The following is a 27,230-nucleotide window of genomic DNA, read 5'->3' as shown; positions in this document are numbered from 1 at the left end:
TCAGAGGAGCACTATAGATGTGACACTCAGAGGAGCACTATAGATGTAACACTCAGAGGAGCACTATAGATGTGACACTCAGAGGAGCAGTATAGATGTGACACTCAGAGGAGCACTATAGATGTGACACTCAGAGGAGCACTATAGATGTGACACTCAGAGGAGCACTATAGATGTGACACTCAGAGGAGCACTATAGATGTGACACTCAGAGGAGCACTATAGATGTGACACTCAGAGGAGCACTATAGATGTGAACACTCAGAGGAGCACTATAGATGTGACACTCAGAGGAGCACTATAGATGTGACACTCAGAGGAGCACTATAGATGTGACACTCAGAGGAGCACTATAGATGTGACACTCAGAGGAGCACTATAGATGTGACACTCAGAGGAGCACTATAGATGTGACACTCAGAGGAGCACTATAGATGTGACACTCAGAGGAGCACTATAGATGTAACACTCAGAGGAGCACTATAGATGTGACACTCAGAGGAGCACTATAGATGTGACACTCAGAGGAGCACTATAGATGTAGACACTCAGAGGAGCACTATAGATGTGACACTCAGAGGAGCACTATAGATGTGACACTCAGAGGAGCACTATAGATGTAACACTCAGAGGAGCACTATAGATGTGACACTCAGAGGAGCACTATAGATGTGACACTCAGAGGAGCACTATAGATGTGACACTCAGAGGAGCACTATAGATGTGACACTCAGAGGAGCACTATAGATGTGACACTCAGAGGAGCACTATAGATGTGACACTCAGAGGAGCACTATAGATGTAACACTCAGAGGAGCACTATAGATGTGACACTCAGAGGAGCACTATAGATGTGACACTCAGAGGAGCACTATAGATGTGACACTCAGAGGAGCACTATAGATGTGACACTCAGAGGAGCACTATAGATGTGACACTCAGAGGAGCACTATAGATGTGACACTCAGAGGAGCACTATAGATGTGACACTCAGAGGAGCACTATAGATGTGACACTCAGAGGAGCACTATAGATGTGACACTCAGAGGAGCACTATAGATGTGACACTCAGAGGAGCACTATAGATGTGACACTCAGAGGAGCACTATAGATGTGACACTCAGAGGAGCACTATAGATGTGACACTCAGAGGAGCACTATAGATGTGACACTCAGAGGAGCACTATAGATGTGACACTCAGAGGAGCACTATAGATGTGACACTCAGAGGAGCACTATAGATGTGACACTCAGAGGAGCACTATAGATGTGACACTCAGAGGAGCACTATAGATGTGACACTCAGAGGAGCACTATAGATGTAACACTCAGAGGAGCACTATAGATGTGACACTCAGAGGAGCACTATAGATGTAACACTCAGAGGAGCACTATAGATGTGACACTCAGAGGAGCACTATAGATGTGACACTCAGAGGAGCACTATAGATGTGACACTCAGAGGAGCACTATAGATGTGACACTCAGAGGAGCACTATAGATGTGACACTCAGAGGAGCACTATAGATGTGACACTCAGAGGAGCACTATAGATGTGACACTCAGAGGAGCACTATAGATGTGACACTCAGAGGAGCACTATAGATGTGACACTCAGAGGAGCACTATAGATGTGACACTCAGAGGAGCACTATAGATGTGACACTCAGAGGAGCACTATAGATGTGACACTCAGAGGAGCACTATAGATGTGACACTCAGAGGAGCACTATAGATGTGACACTCAGAGGAGCACTATAGATGTGACACTCAGAGGAGCACTATAGATGTGACACTCAGAGGAGCACTATAGATGTAACACTCAGAGGAGCACTATAGATGTGACACTCAGAGGAGCACTATAGATGTGACACTCAGAGGAGCACTATAGATGTAACACTCAGAGGAGCACTATAGATGTGACACTCAGAGGAGCACTATAGATGTGACACTCAGAGGAGCACTATAGATGTGACACTCAGAGGAGCACTATAGATGTGACACTCAGAGGAGCACTATAGATGTGACACTCAGAGGAGCACTATAGATGTGACACTCAGAGGAGCACTATAGATGTGACACTCAGAGGAGCACTATAGATGTGACACTCAGAGGAGCACTATAGATGTGACACTCAGAGGAGCACTATAGATGTGACACTCAGAGGAGCACTATAGATGTAACACTCAGAGGAGCACTATAGATGTACACTCAGAGGAGCACTATAGATGTGACACTCAGAGGAGCACTATAGATGTGACACTCAGAGGAGCACTATAGATGTAACACTCAGAGGAGCAGTATAGATGTGACACTCAGAGGAGCACTATAGATGTGACACTCAGAGGAGCACTATAGATGTGACACTCAGAGGAGCACTATAGATGTGACACTCAGAGGAGCACTATAGATGTGACACTCAGAGGAGCACTATAGATGTGACACTCAGAGGAGCACTATAGATGTGACACTCAGAGGAGCACTATAGATGTGACACTCAGAGGAGCACTATAGATGTGACACTCAGAGGAGCACTATAGATGTGACACTCAGAGGAGCACTATAGATGTGACACTCAGAGGAGCACTATAGATGTAACACTCAGAGGAGCACTATAGATGTGACACTCAGAGGAGCACTATAGATGTAACACTCAGAGGAGCACTATAGATGTAACACTCAGAGGAGCACTATAGATGTGACACTCAGAGGAGCACTATAGATGTGACACTCAGAGGAGCACTATAGATGTGACACTCAGAGGAGCACTATAGATGTAACACTCAGAGGAGCACTATAGATGTGACACTCAGAGGAGCAGTATAGATGTGACACTCAGAGGAGCACTATAGATGTAACACTCAGAGGAGCACTATAGATGTGACACTCAGAGGAGTACTATAGATGTGACACTCAGAGGAGCACTATAGATGTAACACTCAGAGGAGCACTATAGATGTGACACTCAGAGGAGCACTATAGATGTGACACTCAGAGGAGCACTATAGATGTGACACTCAGAGGAGCACTATAGATGTGACACTCAGAGGAGCACTATAGATGTGACACTCAGAGGAGCACTATAGATGTGACACTCAGAGGAGCACTATAGATGTAACACTCAGAGGAGTACTATAGATGTGACACTCAGAGGAGCAGTATAGATGTGACACTCAGAGGAGCACTATAGATGTGACACTCAGAGGAGCACTATAGATGTGACACTCAGAGGAGCACTATAGATGTGACACTCAGAGGAGCACTATAGATGTGACACTCAGAGGAGCACTATAGATGTGACACTCAGAGGAGCACTATAGATGTGACATCAGAGGAGCACTATAGATGTGACACTCAGAGGAGCACTATAGATGTGACACTCAGAGGAGCACTATAGATGTAACACTCAGAGGAGCAGTATAGATGTGACACTCAGAGGAGCAGTATAGATGTGACACTCAGAGGAGCACTATAGATGTAACACTCAGAGGAGCACTATAGATGTGACACTCAGAGGAGCACTATAGATGTGACACTCAGAGGAGCACTATAGATGTAACACTCAGAGGAGCAGTATAGATGTGACACTCAGAGGAGCACTATAGATGTGACACTCAGAGGAGCACTATAGATGTGACACTCAGAGGAGCAGTATAGATGTGACACTCAGAGGAGCACTATAGATGTGACACTCAGAGGAGCACTATAGATGTGACACTCAGAGGAGCACTATAGATGTGACACTCAGAGGAGCACTATAGATGTGACACTCAGAGGAGCACTATAGATGTGACACTCAGAGGAGCACTATAGATGTAACACTCAGAGGAGCAGTATAGATGTAACACTCAGAGGAGCACTATAGATGTAACACTCAGAGGAGCACTATAGATGTGACACTCAGAGGAGCACTATAGATGTGACATCAGAGGAGCACTATAGATGTAACACTCAGAGGAGCACTATAGATGTGACACTCAGAGGAGCACTATAGATGTGACACTCAGAGGAGCACTATAGATGTAACACTCAGAGGAGCAGTATAGATGTAACACTCAGAGGAGCACTATAGATGTGACACTCAGAGGAGCACTATAGATGTGACACTCAGAGGAGCACTATAGATGTAACACTCAGAGGAGCAGTATAGATGTAACACTCAGAGGAGCACTATAGATGTAACACTCAGAGGAGCAGTATAGATGTAACACTCAGAGGAGCACTATAGATGTAACACTCAGAGGAGCACTATAGATGTGACACTCAGAGGAGCACTATAGATGTAACACTCAGAGGAGCACTATAGATGTGACACTCAGAGGAGCACTATAGATGTGACACTCAGAGGAGCACTATAGATGTGACACTCAGAGGAGCACTATAGATGTGACACTCAGAGGAGCACTATAGATGTAACACTCAGAGGAGCACTATAGATGTAACACTCAGAGGAGCACTATAGATGTAACACTCAGAGGAGCACTATAGATGTGACACTCAGAGGAGCACTATAGATGTAACACTCAGAGGAGCAGTATAGATGTGACACTCAGAGGAGCACTATAGATGTGACACTCAGAGGAGCACTATAGATGTAACACTCAGAGGAGCACTATAGATGTGACACTCAGAGGAGCACTATAGATGTGACATCAGAGGAGCACTATAGATGTGACATCAGAGGAGCACTATAGATGTGACACTCAGAGGAGCACTATAGATGTGACACTCAGAGGAGCACTATAGATGTGACACTCAGAGGAGCACTATAGATGTGACATCAGAGGAGCACTATAGATGTGACACTCAGAGGAGCAGTATAGATGTAACACTCAGAGGAGCACTATAGATGTGACACTCAGAGGAGCACTATAGATGTAACACTCAGAGGAGCACTATAGATGTGACACTCAGAGGAGCACTATAGATGTGACACTCAGAGGAGCACTATAGATGTAACACTCAGAGGAGCACTATAGATGTGACATCAGAGGAGCAGTATAGATGTGACACTCAGAGGAGCACTATAGATGTGACACTCAGAGGAGCACTATAGATGTGACATCAGAGGAGCAGTATAGATGTGACACTCAGAGGAGCAGTATAGATGTAACACTCAGAGGAGCACTATAGATGTGACACTCAGAGGAGCACTATAGATGTGACACTCAGAGGAGCACTATAGATGTGACATCAGAGGAGCAGTATAGATGTAACACTCAGAGGAGCAGTATAGATGTGACACTCAGAGGAGCACTATAGATGTGACATCAGAGGAGCAGTATAGATGTAACACTCAGAGGAGCAGTATAGATGTAACACTCAGAGGAGCACTATAGATGTAACACTCAGAGGAGCACTATAGATGTGACACTCAGAGGAGCACTATAGATGTGACACTCAGAGGAGCACTATAGATGTAACACTCAGAGGAGCACTATAGATGTGACATCAGAGGAGCAGTATAGATGTAACACTCAGAGGAGCACTATAGATGTAACACTCAGAGGAGCACTATAGATGTGACACTCAGAGGAGCACTATAGATGTGACACTCAGAGGAGCACTATAGATGTAACACTCAGAGGAGCACTATAGATGTAACACTCAGAGGAGCAGTATAGATGTGACACTCAGAGGAGCACTATAGATGTGAAGCTCTGACCTCATGGTATAACCAATGGTGCAGGTCTAAAGAGAGACTCCTCTCATGTCATGATATCGCGCTCTAATATTCCGAGCTCTTCCGTGAAATGTTCTTATTGGTGACTCCATCATTGTGACACATCGGCCATTTCTTGCAGCCTTTGCCCCTCAACTTAATTGGTTCTCTAAGTTGAGATGGGAGGGGGTTAATGTCAAGTTGTTCAGCAGGTTGTGGGACCTCATAACCTCCTCTCTGGGTCCTCATCATGTGGGGGCTCCTCCTCACTGGGTCCTCATCAGGTGGGAGCTCCTCCCCTCTGGGTCCTCATCAGGTTGGGGCTCCTCCCCTCTGGGTCCTCATCAGGTGGGGGCTCCTCCTCACTGGGTCTTCATCAGGTTGGGGGCTCCTCCTCACTGGGTCCTCATCAGGTGGGGGCTCCTCCTCTCTGGGTCCTCATCAGGTGGGGGCTCCTCCTCTCTGGGTCCTCATCAGGTGGGGGCTCCTCCTCTCTGGGTCCTCATCAGGTTGGGGCTCCTCCTCACTGGGTCCTCATCAGGTTGGGGCTCATCCTCACTGGGTCCTCATCAGGTGGGGGCTCCTCCTCTCTGGGTCTTCATCAGGTTGGGGCTCATCCTCACTGGGTCCTCATCAGGTGGGAGCTCCTCCTCTCTGGGTCCTCATCAGGTTGGGGCTCCTCCTCACTGGGTCCTCATCAGGTGGGAGCTCCTCCTCTCTGGGTCCTCATCAGGTTGGGGCTCCTCCTCACTGGGTCCTCATCAGGTGGGAGCTCCTCCTCTCTGGGTCCTCATCAGGTTGGGGCTCCTCCTCACTGGGTCCTCATCAGGTGGGAGCTCCTCCTCTCTGGGTCCTCATCAGGTGGGAGCTCCTCCTCTCTGGGTCCTCATCAGGTGGGAGCTCCTCCTCTCTGGGTCCTCATCAGGTGGGAGCTCCTCCTCTCTGGGTCCTCATCAGGTGGGGGCTCCTCCCCTCTGGGTCCTCATCTATCTCATATCTATCTATCTATCAAACTATCTCATATCTATCTATCTATCTATCTATCTCATATCTATCTATCTCATATCTATCTCATATCTATCTATCTATCCATCTATCTATCTATCTCATATCTATCTATCTCATATCTATCTATCTATCTTGCTATCTATCTATCTCATATCTATCTATCTCATATCTATCTCATATCTATCTATCTATCCATCTATCTATCTATCTCATATCTATCTATCTCATATCTATCTATCTATCTATCTATCTTTCTATCTATCTATCTCATATCTATCTATCTATCTATCTATCTATCTATCTATCTCATATCTATCTATCTATCTATCTATCTATCTCATATCTTTCTATCTCATATCTATCTATCTATCTATCTATCTATCTATCTATCTATCTATACATCTAGTGTCTTTATGTGTTTTCGTAAATGTAGAATAGAACAATAATTAATATCTATGAGATGAGTTAATATCTTTATTTTTACCATCTAGGAGGAGATGATGACTATGAATTAGTAAATGCCACAATATCTGGTCAGTATATACAGTGAGTGACTCCAGATATAATATACACACATGTATACACTTATATATATTCTCATGCTCAGCATTTTTCTTCTGTATCTGCAGATAATTGGAGGCACGTGGTGTGGAAGAATATAGAGTCTGAGTTATGGGTGAGATATATTATTATCTATGGGGATGATGGGTGATATATTATTATCTATAGGGGATGATGGGTGATATATTGTTATCTATAGTGGATGATGGGTGATATACTACTATCTATAGGGGATGATGGGTGATATATTATTATCTATAGGGGATGATGGGTGAGATATTATTATCTATAGGGGGTGATGGGTGATATATTATTATCTATAGGGGGTGATGGGTGATATATTATTATATATAGGGGATGATGGGTGATATATTATTATCTATAGAGGACACTTGGTGATATATTATTATCTATAGAAGTGATGGGTGATATATTATTATCTATAGGGGATGATGGGTGATATATTATTATCTATAGGGGATGATGGGTGATATATATTATCTACAGGGGATGATGGGTGATATATTATTATCTATAGAAGATGATGGGTGATATATTATTATCTATAGAAGATGATGGGTGAGATATATTATTATCTATAGGGGATGATGGGTGATATATTATTATCTATAGGGGATGCTGGATGATATATATTATCTACAGGGGATGATGGGTGATATATTATTATCTATAGAAGATGATGGGTGATATATATTATTATCTATAGAGGATGATGGGTGATATATTATTATCTATAGAAGATGATGGATGATATATTATTATCTATAGAGGATGATGGGTGATATATTATTATCTATAGAAGATGATGGATGATATATTATTATCTATAGAAGATGATGGGTGATATATATTATTATCTATAGAAGATGATGGGTGAGATATATTATTATGTATAGTGGATGATGGGTGATATATATATTATTATCTATAGAGGATGCTGGGTGATATATTATTATCTATAGTGGATGATGGGTGATATATGTATCTTTAGGGGATGCTGGGTGATATATTATTATCTATATAGGAGAAGGGTGAGATATGTATCTTTAGGGGATGCTGGGTGATATATTATTATCTATATAGGAGAAGGGTGATATATGTACCTTTAGGGGATGCTGGGTGATATATTATTATCTATATAGGAGAAGGGTGAGATATGTATCTTTAGGGGATGCTGGGTGATATATTATTATCTATATAGGAGAATGGGTGATATATGTATCTTTAGGGGATGCTGGGTGATATATTATTATCTATATAGGAGAATGGGTGATATATGTATCTTTAGGGGATGCTGGGTGATATATTATTATCTATATAGGAGAATGGGTGATATATGTACCTTTAGGGGATGCTGGGTGATATATTATTATCTATATAGGAGAATGGGTGATATATGTATCTTTAGGGGATGCTGGGTGATATATTATTATCTATATAGGAGAAGGGTGAGATATGTATCTTTAGGGGATGCTGGGTGATATATTATTATCTATATAGGAGAAGGGTGATATATGTATCTTTAGGGGATGCTGGGTGATATATTATTATCTATATAGGAGAAGGGTGATATATGTATCTTTAGGGGATGCTGGGTGATATATTATTATCTATATAGGAGAAGGGTGATATATGTATCTTTAGGGGATGCTGGGTGAGATATTATTATCTATAGAAGATGATGGGTGATATATTATTATCTATAGAAGATGATGGGTGATATATTATTATCTATAGAAGATGATGGGTGATATATTATTATCTATAGAAGATGATGGGTGAGATATATTATTATCTATAGTGGATGATGGGTGAGATATGTATCTTTAGGGGATGCTGGGTGATATATTATTATCTATATAGGAGAAGGGTGAGATATGTATCTTTAGGGGATGCTGGGTGATATATTATTATCTATATAGGAGAAGGGTGATATATGTATCTTTAGGGGATGCTGGGTGATATATTATTATCTATATAGGAGAAGGGTGAGATATGTATCTTTAGGGGATGCTGGGTGATATATTATTATCTATATAGGAGAAGGGTGATATATGTATCTTTAGGGGATGCTGGGTGATATATTATTATCTATATAGGAGAAGGGTGAGATATGTATCTTTAGGGGATGCTGGGTGATATATTATTATCTATATAGGAGAAGGGTGATATATGTATCTTTAGGGGATGCTGGGTGATATATTATTATCTATATAGGAGAAGGGTGATATATGTACCTTTAGGGGATGCTGGGTGATATATTATTATCTATATAGGAGAAGGGTGAGATATGTATCTTTAGGGGATGCTGGGTGATATATTATTATCTATATAGGAGAAGGGTGATATATGTATCTTTAGGGGATGCTGGGTGATATATTATTATCTATATAGGAGAAGGGTGAGATATGTATCTTTAGGGGATGCTGGGTGATATATTATTATCTATATAGGAGAAGGGTGAGATATGTATCTTTAGGGGATGCTGGGTGATATATTATTATCTATATAGGAGAAGGGTGATATATGTATCTTTAGGGGATGCTGGGTGATATATTATTATCTATATAGGAGAAGGGTGATATATGTATCTTTAGGGGATGCTGGGTGATATATTATTATCTATATAGGAGAAGGGTGATATATGTATCTTTAGGGGATGCTGGGTGATATATTATTATCTATATAGGAGAAGGGTGATATATGTATCTTTAGGGGATGCTGGGTGATATATTTAGCTATAGACAACAATGGGCCTTGAACAATACAGTTTGGTCCTGATCACTGTAGGTTATAGCACCAAGTTTTCTTCTCTCTCTGTAGTTTTCCTTCCTGGCAGATCTCACATTGGATGACAACATGTCTTCCCTCATGATATACTATTATCTATAGGGGATGATGGGTGGTATATATCATTATCTATAGGGGATGATGGGTGATATACTACTATCTATAGGGGATGATGGGTGATATATTATTATCTATAGGTGATGATGGGTGATATATATTATTATCTATAGGGGTGATGGGTGAGATATATTATTATCTACAGAGGATGATGGGGAGATATATTATTATCTATAGGGGATGATGGGTGATATATTATTATCTATAGGTGATGATGGGTGATATATATTATTATCTATAGGGGTCATGGGTGAGATATATTATTATCTACAGAGGATGATGGGGAGATATATTATTATCTATAGGGGATGATGGGTGATATATTATTATCTATAGAAGATGATGGGTGATATATTATTATCTATAGGGGATGATGGGTGATATAATATTATCTATAGGGGGTGATGGATGATATATATTATTATCTATAGGGGATGATGGGTGATATATATATATATATATATATATATATATATATTATCTATAGGGGATGATGGGTGATATACTACTATCTATAGGGGATGATGGGTGATCTATTATTATCTATAGGGGGTGATGGGTGATATATATTATTATCTATGGGGATGATGGGTGATAGATTATTATCTATAGGGGGTGATGGGTGATATATATTATTATCTATAGGGGATGATGGGTGATATATTATTATCTATAGGGGATGATGGGTGATATATATTATTATCTATAGGGGACGATGGGTGATATATATTATTATCTATAGAGGATGACGGGTGATATATATTATTATCTATAGGGGATGATGGGTGATATACTATTATCTATAGGGGATGATGGGTGATATACTACTATCTATAGAGGATGATGGGTGATATATATTATTATCTATAGGGGATGATGGGTGGTATATGTTATTATCTATAGGGGTGATGGGTGATATATTATTATCTATAGAGGACAATTGGTGATATATTATTATCTATAGAGGATGATGGGTGGTATATTATTATCTATATGGGATGATGGGTGATATACTATTATCTATAGGGGATGATAGGTGATATATTATTAGCTATAGGGGATGATGGGTGATATATTATTATCTATAGGGGATGATGGGTGATATATTATTATCTATAGAGGACAATTGGTGATATATTATTATCTATAGAGGATGATGGGTGGTATATTATTATCTATAGGGGATGATGGGTGGTATATTATTATCTATAGATGACAATTGGTGATATATTATTATCTATAGAGGACGATGGTTGATATACTATTATCTATAGGGGATGATGGGTGATATATTATTATCTATAGAGGACGATGGGTGATATATTATTATCTGTAGGGGATGATGGGTTTTATATTATTATCTATAGGGGATGATGAGTTATATATTATTATCGATAGAGGACAATGGGTGATATATTATTATCTATAGAGGACGATGGGTGAGATATTATTATCTATAGAGGACAATTGGTGATATATTATTATCTATAGAGGTGATGGGTGATATATTATTATCTATATGGGATGATGGGTGATATATATTATTATCTATAGAGGACAATTGGTGATATATTATTATCTATAGAGGTGATGGGTGATATATATTATTATCTATAGGGGATGATGGGTGATATATTATTATTTATAGGGGTGATGGGTGATATATATTATTATCTATATGGGATGATGGGTGATATATATTATTATCTATAGAGGACAATTGGTGATATATTATTATCTATAGGGGATGATGGGTGAGATATATTATTATCTATAGGGGATGATGGGTGATATATTATTATCTATAGGGGTGATGGGTGAGATATATTATTATCTATAGGGGATGATGGGTGATATATATTATCTACAGGGGATGATGGGTGATATATTATTATCTATAGAAGATGATGGGTGATATATATTATTATCTATAGAGGATGATGGGTGATATATTATTATCTATAGAAGATGATGGGTGATATATATTATTATCTATAGTGGATGATGGGTGATATATTATTATCTACAGGGGATGATGGGTTATATATTATTATCGATAGAGGACAATGGGTGATATATTATTATCTATAGGGGGTCATGGGTGATATATTATTATATATAGGGGATGATGGGTGAGATATATTATTATCTATAGAGGACAATTGGTGATATATTATTATCTATAGAGGTGATGGATGATATATATTATTATCTATAGGGGATGATGGGTGATATATTATTATATATAGGGGTGATGGGTGAGATATATTATTATCTATAGGGGATGATGGGTGATATATATTATCTACAGGGGATGATGGGTGATATATTATTATCTATAGAAGATGATGGGTGATATATATTATTATCTATAGAGGATGATGGGTGATATATTATTATCTATAGAAGATGATGGGTGATATATTATTATCTATAGGGATGATGGGTGATATATTATTATCTATAGGGGATGATGGGTGATATATTATTATCTATAGGGGATGATGGGTGATATATATTATCTACAGGGGATGATGGGTGATATATTATTATCTATAGAAGATGATGGGTGATATATATTATTATATATAGAGGATGATGGGTGATATATTATTATCTATAGAAGATGATGGGTGATATATATTATTATCTATAGTGGATGATGGGTGATATATTATTATCTATAGAGGACGATGGGTGATATATTATTATCTGTAGGGGATGATGGGTTATATATTATTATCTATAGGGGAAGATGGGTTATATATTATTATCGATAGAGGACAATGGGTGATATATTATTATCTATAGGGGGTCATGGGTGATATATTATTATATATAGGGGATGATGGGTGAGATATATTATTATCTATAGAGGACAATTGGTGATATATTATTATCTATAGAGGTGATGGATGATATATATTATTATCTATAGGGGATGATGGGTGATATATTATTATCTATAGGGGTGATGGGTGAGATATATTATTATCTATAGGGGATGATGGGTGATATATATTATCTACAGGGGATGATGGGTGATATATTATTATCTATAGAAGATGATGGGTGATATATATTATTATCTATAGAGGATGATGGGTGATATATTATTATCTATAGAAGATGATGGGTGATATATTATTATCTATAGAAGATGATGGGTGAGATATATTATTATCTATAGTGGATGATGGGTGATATATGTATCTTTAGGGGATGCTGGGTGATATATTATTATCTATATAGGAGAAGGGTGATATATGTATCTTTAGGGGATGCTGGGTGAGATATTTAGCTATAGACAACAATGGGCCTTGAACAATACAGTTTGGTCCTGATCACTGTAGGTTATAGCACCAAGTTTTCTTCTCTCTCTGTAGTTTTCCTTCCTGGCAGATCTCACATTGGATGACAACATGTCTTCCCTCATGATATTTCTATCTTCTTATTTGTAGGTTGTTACTAAGTCTCCCTATTCATGTAACTGGATCAAAAATGTATTAAAGTCAATAATCTTCAATAAGTATAAAGGCAACGAAAAGGAAGAGGAATTTCCGATTCATGGAGATGATAAATTCAGGAGTAAAGTCGCCTCCTGCCATTGCGTCCTGTTTTGTTTCGAAAATGACAAATGGGATTCGGAGACGTTAGAAGAAGTGAAGGAATTGTCCTCTCACTATGGTCAGTAAGGTGATAGATCTGGACGTCTCAGACCCCAGGAACAGAGTTATTGATTCTCAGTGTCTTCTTCTTCTTTATATCCAGCAATGAAGAAAGTCATAATTTTGCTGAGTGAAAATACCCCAGACAATGGGCAGATAAGGGATCAGTGCGACTTTACAGTACTAAACTTCTCAAAACTCCAAATCACCTGGTACGAAAACGATCTGCAGTGTTACAATAGGAAGATGGAGGATATGAAGGAATCTATGAAAGGTATTGTCATGTCCTCAGGGGATACTGTGTGATGAGGCTAAAGATGGCCGTCTACATGAGATACCAGTCAGTTACACGACTATCCCTTCAATTCTGCTCGGCTCATTGTTTATGGGTTTGGATTGAATGGGGGGAGGGGGTGTTAAAGGGGTTATCCAGTTTATGAAAATGTATCCCCTATCCAAAGGATAAGGATTAAGTGTCAGATCACTGGGGGTCTGATCCCTCCTGCGCAGTGCTCCGGCTCTCCTTGTTCAAGGAACCTTGTTCAGCATGCACCTTCCATGCATCTCTATGGAAGAGCTGAAGCGACGTACTCGTGTATCTCCAGCTCTCCCATAGAGGTGCAGTGATCATGTGGTGGTCGACACAGCTTTGAGCATGAGGAGAGCCAGGGCACCAGGCAGGAGATCGCGGAGGTCCCTGCAGTTGGACCCCCCCACAATCTGACACTTATCCCCTATCCTTTGGATAGGTGACACATTTTCCTAAACTGGACTACTCTTTTAAGCCGCTACCAGATTTGTCTGGTGGTGACTTATCTCCTTGAGCACAACATGAACAATCCTTCTCTCCCTCAACATCATCTACTGAGGGAGGATTGAGATTCCACCATACACTTAGAGGGGTACTCCAGCGACCAGTGTTCGGAACATAGTAACAGTCCAGGTAACAGAGTCTCTACAGATATAGCTGAGCAGTGATTGACAGTTGGTTGGGATCAGATAAGCCCAATTTAGCTTCTTGAAGATTATATAGCAGAGATCCGCTGGATTTAGGGGGGTATTTAGGTCCAGTGATCTTGCGATGAGTAGCGGGGAATTGCTTAGTCTATCCGCTAGCTATAGGCCTAGGACGCAAGGCTTTGGCCTAGTAAATTGTCTTGTAAGCTGCGGAGGTCCTACCTCTTCCAGAATCAGCAACCCAAGAGAGGGATCAAGATGGCGCAGGTCCCTTATATGGGCAGGGGCTGAGCCATTTTGGATTGGTCCGTAACAACTGTCACTCACCGTTACATTGCATTGTGGGTGAACACATCATGGGAACCTCCAAAGGTCCTGCAGCAAAACCATAGGGTTCTAACCTAATCACATGACCCGAAGGTCCTGCTACACTTGAACAGGTAGGCAATTGAATATATACATCTTTCCATACTTATACCTATATTTATATTGATAAGAACTTACCTATAGTCATTGACTAACTGAGGGGTGACAAGGGGAAAACTACAGAAGAGGGACCCCGACATCCTAGGGACTCTGACTATGGGGACCTCTATACAGGTAACGTATACAATACGGTACTGGGACACCACACATGTCTACTGTGTATGGACAGGTTGATGCTGGGCATACACATTAGATTAAAGCCAACCAAATACCAACCATATCATATATACGCAATCTACTAATTCTCCCCCAATTTCGGCTTCTTGATCCTTTAGTTGTCGAGGATAAGTTTAGCCCCTTGAATCATTGGGGAGAGAACGACAGACCTGTTGGATCCCAACATGCTTGATCTCTTTATTCTCAGGAGATAAGCTGCTACCAGAGGTGTCTGGCAGCAGCTCCCTCCCCTTTCCCCATTGACAACACATGTACTCTCGGCCTAGTGTGCATGGGGGTGATCAGGAGAGAACTGTTAGCGGAACAAATGACAGCTATCTAAAACGCATGGTCAACTTACAGTCCATCCACACGATCAAAGCCCTTACAGATCACGGGGTGTCTCTCAAACTGATTTTTTTATTTCTGTATTTTTGTTCCCAGATAAGGTAAGAAATGACACTTTTCAATGCTGCTACATGGATAGACATGAGAAGACCTATGAAGAAGGGAGGTCCACGAGAGCCGCGGAAACAGCGGGGAGAAAGACCATCTGTCTTATAGTTCCCTAGATGATATGTAAAGCATCATCACCAGCATATCCTTATATCATTATAAATAAATGTGATTGAAAAACTACAAAATCTGCGTCCAAAAGCCCCAAAGTTAACAAGTGCAAAATGTTATAAAATTAATGATTCTTATTGAATTGCAGCAAGTTAGAGAGAACATCCCTTCTACACTATGGATCTGGTCTCGGCTGGTACGGGGCCAGTGGAAATGTTTGGCATAGTAACTGATGTGCACATTTGTTACATGTGTTGTAACCTTATAACAGGTTAAAGGGGTATTCCGGCTTTATACATCTTATCCCCTATCCAAAGGATAGGGGATAAGATGTATGATCGCATGGGTCCCGCCACTGGGGACCCCTGCAATCTTGGTGCAGCCCCCTGCATTCTGTGCCGAGCGCTGCCTCCGAGACGGGGATGTGACATCATGCCCCTGCCCCCTAGTGATGTCACACCACGCCCCTCCATTCTTGTCTATGAGAGGGGGAATGATGACCGTCATGCCCCCTCCCATAGACATGAATGGAGGGGCCTGGTGTGACATCACTAGGGGGCTTTGAATAGAGAATAAGATTTAGAAAAATGTATAAAGCTGGAATACCCCTTTAAGTATTCAATCTAAACCAAGGAACTGCCAGGTGAATGCAGCGGTGCTGTGATATTTTCGAAATGCGATGTTCAAGCTTCACCATTGATTAGTCCATATTTATGGCAAAAAAACTGTCTTTATAAATGTGTCCGTGTCTAGAGAACCTGTAACCTTGGTTATGCTGCCTTGCTGAAGGCTACGATACTTTGAGCCGTCTATCCCATATACCGTAATATATATAAATATAGCATAGAAGAGGCACCATTATCCGCACTCACTGCTAGGCTTCAGCCAGGCGACTCTGCTTCAACTGCTCATACAGACGTCACCGGTTCCAGACACGATGCAGGGTGCTCAGAGGTGACTGCCGGCAGTTTTGTGCTTTGTACGCTTCTTCCGCCCTCAAAGCTGAAGCCTAGCAGTGAGTGTGGTAACCGTGTCTCTTCTATGCTAAACATATTTAGTGACTTAGTTCTTTCTGGTTCCCAGCACCGCCGGACCGGCACATTTAGCACTTCGGTCTCCCACTGTGATAGAGGTACCGTAGCCCAGTGATCCTGATTACTTTGTAGCAATAGTGGCACCATACCTTTTGAAGTATTATTCTGTAGAATATACAAGCACTGCCAGAGAGTAGTCATGGCTGCTGCTGCCCACTTACCCTATGACTGACACCATAGATATCTCCCAATCACTGTCTATAAGGAAAAAGGTGTCAATCATCAGAGGACAGGAGGCGGCAGTGGCAGCAGCCATGACTCCACTCCGTCATTGCTGGCGGCATGCTGCATGCTTCTGGGTGTAGGTTCTGCTTAGCTACTGAACGTAGAAAACCTGTGGGCCAGGAAATGAAAATAAAATATGACTAGAGATATTACTAGGAAGTATCAGCCAAACCAGAGTCACCAATAAATAGAACAGTTACCTATCTGTTGACAACTGTATCAGGGGGTCTTGTGTCCTGTCAGATGGTCTCTTACCTAACATAAATACGAGCTGTGATGACCTTATAGGATCAAGACACTAACTGAGGTTCCGACTAACACTCACGGTCTTTGCTGCTCTTTGTGGTTCTTCTTGTTTTCTCAGGGTCATACAGTTGGAGTCTTTTCGCGATCTGCGGACAGTGACTATGAATGGCTGAAGATCCAGCTGGAATCTTCATATTTCCGTAATGCTGTAGAAAAGTTCCATCCTTATTATATTTCCAACAGAGGTTTCCACCAGTTCATGACCAACGTCTCCAATTGTTCATTTGGAATCTTGTACCACACAAAAAACCGAGGGAGGATCAATATCACCGATGTCACCGATTCTCTGTATGATGAGGAGCTGGACTACATGTCCGGGATGCTAAGTAAGAGGCAATAGGTTTTTAGTATTCAGCCTTTTGGGTCTTGGATCAGGCTTTGGTTCTTCATTACGGATTTGGTTATTCAGTTTTTGGTGTTTAAGTCTTCAGAAAACAATAAAATTCTCCCTAGATGGTCAGGCAGGCGGAATCACCTGTACTTACCTTCCTTGAACCCCTGACACCGCTGTTCTCCCAGAGACGTAGACCCACTGCACAGAGCTTCCAGGTTATAGGTTGGCATGTGGATATGCTAAATAGTGGCTGAGGTAGGACATGACTGTGACCAATGATTTTGTGAATAGGTAATTTCTATCACCAACCCTGAAATCAGAAATGCTTAGGTGAAGCTGATAAGGGGCATGAACTCCTGTTAACTCCTCTTTTACTTACTAAAATGTGAGGCATAGATTGCATGCTTACTGCTCATTTTGCATTCACTGATCTAGTTGCAGACAATAGGGCATATTGAAAGCTACTTAGAGTAGTAGGGATACCTGTCATTTTGACAGGATTCTCTGCTCCTCTCCAATAATCATTGATACACTATGCATGACTTTTTACTGTCTAGAGGAGCCAGGACACCTGTCATTTTGACAGGAGTCCTCGCTGATCCACAATGAAAAAGTGATTTCGTAAAATACAGAGAGCGAGAGAAAGAGGGGCTGCAGACTAACCAGACGTACCACTCATCTTACTGAACATTGACCGGACGGACCACTCATCTGACTGAACATTGACCAGACGGACCACTCATCTGACTGAACACTGTCTGGCATCGTCCAGCTTGTATCATATTGTTATATATACAGTAGAAGCAAAAAACAAGAGCTCCAACATTTGTAATCATTCACAACCAACTGTAAATGTTCTATTTCTAAAATATGTACCATGCTTTAAAAATGTCTTCAGAAGTGTTCATATCCTTTTAAATCCAACATTAATATATTAATAATTAATTATAATAATGATAATTTGTATTTCTATATTTTAATTAACAGTGCATGGTTTAAGTTCCATCATTTATATGTCAGTCTTTAGAGTTATTCTACAGGTTATAAAATAAGAGAACCTAATGCTCCCGCCTTTCTATTTTAGGTAAGAATGTGATTGTGGTGGTGGATGATCTGCAGAATGGCAGCGATGAGGAGAAATCGCGGATTCTGAGCGGCCAGCCCAGTATTAAGAAAAAGGCTTCCGACTTGTTCCTGTTCTCTACAGAGGAGAAGAAGTTTTTAGAGCCCTTGGTGACCATGAGAAATGTGATAAATAGAGGTAAATGGATCGATAATGAGGGTTATTCTTTAACATATCGACCATTATTGATAAATTACAATGGATGGTGTCACTATCAGCTAAAGAGATGGTGAGGGATAACATTGTTGTGTCATGTGAAAAGTTGCCAGTCCAATAAATCCTATTATTCCCGTCAGGGCATTACGCCCCTCCCGGACTAATTCCCGAAACTAGGGAAACCCCTATATTAAAAACACTTATTTATAGACTTCTTGTTAAAATAAAACATCTTGATAAAGCCGGTTGTAGCCGGCGAAAGGTTGGGGGGGGGGGGGGGGGGATGCTTTGCTGGACAATATAAAAAGTATTGAACATCCCATGTGGGAGAAAAAATAGCTGATTGTACCCACAAATGAAAGAAATAGGGGAAAAATCTCAATTTAATTCAGGGGCCTAACGAAGCGCGATGCAAAACGGTCCGTTGCCCAACTACCCCCCCCCCCCCATGCCACCGCTCCTGTCTGTTTCCCCTGCACAAGATGTATCCTGCTGATGTCTCATAACTCCCGACCGTGGGGACGGAGAACGTGACATCACAACTATGGCCATCACGCCTCCTCCCATAGACTTGCATTGAGGGGCGGGGCATGACATCACACGGGGGCAGAGTCGGGATGTTGCGATACTCCGTCCCTGTGATCAGGAGGCATAAGACTTGGAGCATTCAGCGCTTCCTGCAGTGCTCACAGTTGGGTGGGTGCTTGCGGGGGGCCCCAGCTTTTGTTAGGGGATAAGATGTCTTCGGGCCGGAGTATCCCATTAATATACCCTATCCTGAGGCTGTTTTTAATACACCACTGTATCATAATATACACAAAATACGTTTTTCTTTGTTTTGCTTTTAACAAGAAGACAATAAAGAAGTGTTTTTAATATAGGGGGTTCCCTAGTTAATGGAATTAATCCTGGAGGGGCGTAAAGGATTTATTGGACTTTCAACTTCGACCCTCCTTGGGATAAATTGGATGTCAGTAATGTGACAAGTTGTCAAACGCGATCATCGTATGGTTACATTGTAAGTTTAACCACAGAAACCATGAGGATGCAGATAGAAGGAAGGGAGCCTTCTTAAAAAAAGTGTTTTCCATAATGATTATTGAAATTCAACTTAAAGCGTTAATGTTGTTAGAAACAACTTTTTTTTATTTAATACTTCCTTAAAAACTAAGCATTTTCCTAATATATTTGATTTAAAAATATGATTGCTAAACATGTGAAAAACAGGTTTAAAAAATGACCACTAGGGGTCTCTGTCTTTTTAATTTTGCAAATGAACCCAGAAAATTCAGCCTTTTTGGTCCTTTTTTAAAAAGGACCAAAATCTCTGAGGGCAGGGCGGAGGAACGTGTGGTTATCTCCATGCTGTGCCTCAGAGCACAGACAAGATTCAGACAGCTTGCAGCCTCTTCAGGAGAAGCATACACATGCAGAGTTACATGCAATACAAGGTGCTAAACTATTATTTTTATGCAAAATGGTTTATCTTTGGTCATTTTACAAACGTATTTATTGTGTATGTGCACCAGCTAGGTTCCACATGGCTGCTTTAGGGTTATAAAAAGCATGCACTTTAGTTACAAAGCTGTGAAAATGTAAAAGTGTTTTTTGGCAGGTTTTTTTCTTCTGTCCTTGCACCATATAGTTTCACATGGCTGCATTAGAGTTATGTAGAGCATTCATGGCTGCATTAGAATTATGTGGAGAATGCATGGCTGCTTCGGAGTTGTATAGAGCATGCATTCAGCCATTATGCTTTGCAAATGTATAAAATGTTTGTGCAGACCTCATGAAGAGGAGACAGGAGAGGGGAGGAGAGGAGAGAGAGAAGGAGAAGAGGGGAGGGAGGGGGGAGGAGAGGAGTTCATCATCCTCCATGGGGAAACACCCCCAACCTCTGAGAGAAATTCAGAAGACTGATCACAGATATAAATAGATCAAAAGGTATTTTACATAGTAACACATGCATATTATTATGCATACAGGTCTTAGGGCACCTTACTTCACTGATTTAAGCTTTTTAAGGTCACACACAGCACATTCACAGCATAGTTTACATTGCGGATGCGCTGATGGCAGTCACAGAGAAACAGTAGAGCAAGCTCCAAGCTGTGGCCGGGTAGCTGGGAGCTTGCTCTGCCATCTTTCTGTGACTGCCGGCAGCACATCTGCAGCATGAAATATGCTGTGGATGCCCTGGGAGTGACCCTTCCCTAAGGGTGTATTCACACATACAGTATCCTGCACAGATTTGAAGCCAAGGATTTACAGCTACAGTTTACATTGAAATCTGCAACATTAAATCTGCAGCTTCAAATATGCACAGGATACTGTGTGAATGCATCCTTATAGGAAAAATTTATTTTGTGATCCCATATGGCAATAAGATCCCATAAGACAATCCACTTTCTTCAATAAATCCATACATATACATAAGACTTCTTATTGTTTAGGCAGTACAGCAACAAAAACGTGCATGTGGGATACAGCTCCCTGAAATGGCTGCACTATGTGACAATAGAAAACTGATGGTGACATTCAGACTCTATGATACATTGATACAAGTAACTTATCTGTATAGAATGAGCTTTGATAATTCAGAGGAACAATGCACTGAACTATATGTAACCTGTAACGATGAATGTCGTCTATGTGCCGTCACCCTGCATTGGACATGTATCTGAAATGTTCAGATGTCATTGCTGGATGTGACATCACATGGATGACTTTCCTTAACTTCCTTACTTGATTTTTTTTTTCATTTTTTTTTTTTCTCCAGAAAATAAATAAATAAAAATAATAAGATGAAAGAAAATGATACATGAAATTTACAGGAAAATGGAAGTAACTTCTGGAGAACATTGGGCCACCCAATATAAAGTCCATTGTTTCAATTTTTTAGCAAAGGAAGTTCCTGCTGCCTAACATTCTAGATATATTTACTATATGATTTATACTGACTTTTAGCTTCAGTGAAATCTACTGTACATTTTCAGGTTTTCTCTAAACTTGTGTACCCCATATTGCAGCTCCCCAGGGATCATATATTCAGTGCTGTCCTGTGTACTAGGGGCTCTGTATATAGAGTGTTCTGCATTTATGTGATCAATAAAGAAATTATGAAATCTTCATGTCTTGTCTCCATTTTTTGTTATCATGTCCTATATCTGTCGTAATGTTTTATGTTCATGTTTTATTATGATTTTTTGTCTCAGTGTCTTGTTTTTTTTTGTTTGTTTTTGTGGTTGCCTATTCATCTCTTCTCTTCATGCTTTGTGTTTATGTCTTGTCTCCTTATCTTGTCTTCATGTATTGTCTCTTTGTATATTCTTCCTGTCTTGTCTCATTGTCTTCTCTTCTTGTCTTGTCTCATTGTCTTCTATTCTTGTATTGTCTCCTTGTCGTCTCTTCTTGTCCTGTCTCCTTGTCTACATGTCTTTTCTTTTCTCATTGTCTTCTTTTCTTGTCTCCTTGTCTTGTCACCTTGTATACTCTTCTCTTCTTGTCTCATTGTCTTCTCTTTTTGTCTTGTCTCATTATCTTCTCTTCTTGTCTTGTATCCTTGTCTTGTCTCATTGTCTTGTATCTGTTTCTTGTTTCATGTCTTGTTTTTATGTCTTGTCTCAGTGTCTTCTCTTCTTGCCTACTTTTCTTGTCTTGTCTCATTGTCTTCTCTTCTTGCCGTATTGTCTTCTCTTATTGTCTTGTCTCCTTGTCTTCTCTTCTTCTCTCCTTGTATTTTATTCTTGTCTCATTGTCTACATTTCTTGTCTTGTCTCATTGTATTCTCTTCTTGTCTCATTGTCTTCTATTATTGTCTTGTCTCATTGTCTTCTCTTATTGTCTTGTCTCCTTGTCTTCTCTTCTTGTCTCATTTTCTACATTTCTTGTCTTGTCTCATTGTCTTCTCTTTTTGTCTTGTCTCCTTGTCTTCTCTTATTGTCTTGTCTTCTCTTCTTATCTCCTTTTCTTCTCTTCTTGTCTTGTATCAGTTTAATTCTCTTCTTGTCTTGTCTCTGTTTCTTGTTAAATGTCTTGTTTTTAATGTCTTGTAACCTTGTCTACTCTTCTTCTTTTTGTCTCTATTTTGCTCCATGTCTTGTTTTTATGGTTTGTCACTATCAATTATGTCCATATATTGGTTTAATGCCTTGGCTCCATAACTTTTCTTGCGTGTTTATTCCTGTCTTCAATTCTGCAATTTTTCTCAGACACATTTTTCCTCATCTTGCTGTACAATGTCCTGTTACTAGAAACTTGTGCATTTGTTTGGGGCTTCATTGTAGAGTTAAAAGGACATGAAAACCGGTGAAACAGTTATCTAATATTGACAAAATGTATTCACAAGCGCTGGAGGGTGTGAAATAAGTCCACTCTCGTACGTTTTCCCCGTATACCTTACAAAGAAATTAAGAAAGCTCAAAAGTTGAATAAGAGTGCGCGCGGTGTGCGGTAAAGTGCAATGGAATGAAGAGTAAATAGATACCAACTAATGGGGATATTAACCTACCTGATTAATGAGGTGTCTGTAATAAATGAATGCTCGAGAGAACTGCTGGTGAAATAAACGCAAACTAGGAAAGAGGGAAAAGAATCATATATTGAGTATAAATCTTGCTATTTGTCCCAAGGGTCTAAATGGATACTAATGCACTGATAGATAGCAAGTGAAATACCTGACAGATATAGGCATAAAACAATAGACTGATAAGTGGATACACACTGTAAGGAAAGTAGCTGTTCGGCTATTTGTTCAGTGGGCCCTTCCCAGGGTACCCCAGCGCTTCAAATTATGTTACGGTTCGGTCTGTTATGTATTAATATTAAGAGCTGGGTAAATTAAAACATTGTCCCTGTTATTAGGAGGTACCTTCTTATCCCTTGGTGATGGTAATCTATTCCGGTGGTGTTTTCAGAGTGGTTATGTGATCTTCTGGGTATGGATGGGCAGCTCTATATCCGTTTGTATCCATTATTGTTCAGTTCATAAACCCCCCAAAAATATTTTTGCTCTGTGCATACTCAGAAGTAAAAACAGATCAAAAAACGGATTAAGAAAAAGGATGCAAAAGGATTTCATTAAAGGCTCATCCATTTTCCATAGACTTCTATGTTAAATTTACTGTATCCGTTTTTTCTTCCGTTTTTCTGGTAGAAGAAAAAATACTGCATGTGTAATTTTTTCTGCCATCAAAAAAATAAAAAAAACAAAATGAGTGCAGAGGGGTACAAACGGATGTAAATGGATTGTAAAAAAAAATCCCATTGACATGAATGGGATTTTTTAAAACCTTTTTTAATCTGTTTACAGCCTGCAAGAACGGAACGAAACAGGGATAAAAAAAAACAGGGACAGACGGCCGTGTGAATGCCATATAGAAGTTAATAGGGTTAAAGATGTCACTAGAATCCTCATTTGTATCAATATACACTTATTATGTTGATTGGAGGATTCCAATTTATGGGGTTTAGATTAACTTTTAAGAATTTCCGGTAAAATCCATGTTTGTATACACAAAGGGGGAGAGCTTATACGCTTTACAGAACTACTCCAGAACTACTCTACACTCCTAGAGGCTACCTGAGGGGTGAAGCCATGAAGAGACAGGATGAGACACATTCTACAATGCTGCCTGGCCTCATCTGATATGATCGCATGGTAACAAGACAATGGCTGTCCATGACTATTCTATGGACCCAGCTTTCCGGTGCACGTAAGTTATATCTTGCATGTGAGGTGTCCCAGTACCGCATTTCATACAGTACTTATTTATCTATGGGTCCCCATAGCCAGAGTCCCTAGGACTTAGTAATATCTGTCAGTCCGCCCCTAGTTGCCTGTATTATAGTGTATAGATTTCTAATTTATCCATAGAATAATGTATATAGTATTATTTCTACAAATAAATGGTTAATTACTTGTTTCCATGGTGTTTCAGGGCCTTCGGGTCTCACTCTGGATGCGTTCCAGGCCTCACTTTGGTATCTCTAGCCTCATTTGGGGTTTTGCAATGTATATAGATCCTATGATGTAAGCAATCCCATGATACCATGTAAAGTGAGTGGCAGACGTTCGGACCAATCAAAATCGCCACGCCCCCTGTCCATAAAAGGGAGCGGCGGCCATCTTATCTATCTCTTGTTCCTGGGATAGCAAGCAAGCAAGACCTGTATAGTAGTAATCGCAGTGAGTTAGGCCTGAGCCTTGCGGCAACGGCTGAATGATCTAAATTATAGAGTGTATCATCCCCTAAGCACTCTGCAGTATCACTGGACCCGATATTTCCCCTAAATCCGACGGATCTGCACATCACTCCCTAAATTCAGAGACTATAAGTTTAATGCAAGGTCCACAACTGTTATATGAGACTGTTACTACGCATTGGATATTGCAAGCACTGCAGTAAAGTTATTCAAGTTAAATCTGCTTGTGGACCTTCAGTCATTTCATTGCACCTATCGCTTCTGGGAAGGGCGGCGATAGGCCGGAACATAGATTCAGCATACCAGCCCTCACCCTGGCGTCACGAGTGACTGGGTTAATGTTAACCCCTCATATGCCAACCTCATGCCATCCCTACCATACACCCCCAAGGGCTACCACACATTTGATTAAGATTTATGTGGATGAAATTGTGCTATTTAGTCTGTAAAATAGAATATTCATTATTAATCTCTATACCGAGACAGTAATATTAGAATGGGAGGATCTTATATTCTACTGCAGAGGAATATTTGATCCCCATCTATAAAAAAAAAAAAGCATCAAGATGCTATGAATGATTCATCCTTTGCCATCTCATTGATATAAATAATATTCTCATGGAAACTTATTTTAAATTTCCCTCCAAATTCAGAGTATCATAGAGTATATATCTTGTACTGTGTCTGTAAAAGTACTTACCAGAGTTCTGTGCGTAGTGAGTTAGCAGGGGGCGGAGTGTTTACATACCACTTCCATTTTATATATCTAGAAATTAGATGTTGTCCATTCTTGATATCATATCTTCCAGAGAAATATATACCTACCTACTATCTAAACTAACTAACTGATGTTATATTGTGACACAGTTTCTAACTTCTGTGACTTGTAGTTCCACTGTATGTAGTTACTAATATAAGCTTTTCATTTAATTAAGATTCTTTTTATAATCATACCTTACTAATATTCATATATATAGATATAGATATAGAAGAAAAAATCTTGTCCACAGCACCAAAGTTCATGAAAAAATATGTGTTTTTATTCCATAAAAGGTGTCAATACAACAGCGACGTTTCAGTCAGCTCAACCTGACCTTTCTCAAGCATTGAGCTGACTGAAACGTCGCTGTTGTATTGACACCTTTTATGGAATAAAAACACATATTTTTTCATGAACTTTGGTGCTGTGGACAAGATTTTTTCTTCTGTTTGAACGATGATCCCCTAACCAAGGATCCAGGAGCTGCGTGCACCCCCTCACGATAATTTTTTTTCTTCTATTTGGCTGTGCTGTTCTTCTTCTACTACTAGATATAGATATAGATATATAGATATATAGATATATATAGATATAGATATATAGATATATAGATATAGATATAGGTAAAGGAGAGGAGCAGTACACCGAGTGTGTGGATGAGGCGGGTGCAAGCGGGCCCAATCGCAGCCCGGGTCACTGGCAGCAGAGTAGATGCAAAGCAAGGAAGTTATCCCACAGCACTCCAAAATGGTGGATAACAAAGTGTTTATTGCCTCATGGTAGGATACAACGTTTCGACCGTCACCACGGTCTTTTTCAAGCATGCAATGTGACACACACATCCCATTTTTATATGGGTTACATGTAATTTACAATCATTGAACAATAAAGCAGAATAAGTGAAAAACATAACAGTGTTGATGCAAAAAATATATGAAAAAACATATCACAGTGAGTACTGTGTCTAACGCAAAAATAATAAAGTGACAACATTGCTGTACATTATATACATAAGTGTCCCATGTCGTGTACAGT

At 40.1% G+C, this 27,230-nt stretch overlaps 1 protein-coding gene across 1 annotated transcript; it reads left to right on the top strand.

Annotated features, from left to right (window-relative positions):
- Positions 1 to 7,161: 7,161 nt before the first annotated feature.
- LOC130284055 (uncharacterized) lies at positions 7,162 to 19,213 on the top strand (the record flags this gene model as incomplete). Its single annotated transcript, XM_056533994.1, is given in 6 exon segments — positions 7,162 to 7,203; positions 7,300 to 7,346; positions 13,621 to 13,846; positions 13,931 to 14,101; positions 15,871 to 17,944; positions 19,037 to 19,213. Coding segments are annotated over 5 exon segments (614 nt in total), but the record flags the coding sequence as incomplete, so codon positions are not given.
- Positions 19,214 to 27,230: the final 8,017 nt, after the last annotated feature.

The sequence above is a fragment of the Hyla sarda genome, chromosome 8 (genome assembly GCF_029499605.1).
Source record: "Hyla sarda isolate aHylSar1 chromosome 8, aHylSar1.hap1, whole genome shotgun sequence".
In the NCBI taxonomy this organism is placed as follows: Eukaryota; Metazoa; Chordata; class Amphibia; order Anura; family Hylidae; genus Hyla; species Hyla sarda.
This window is presented reverse-complemented; position numbering and strand designations above follow the sequence as displayed.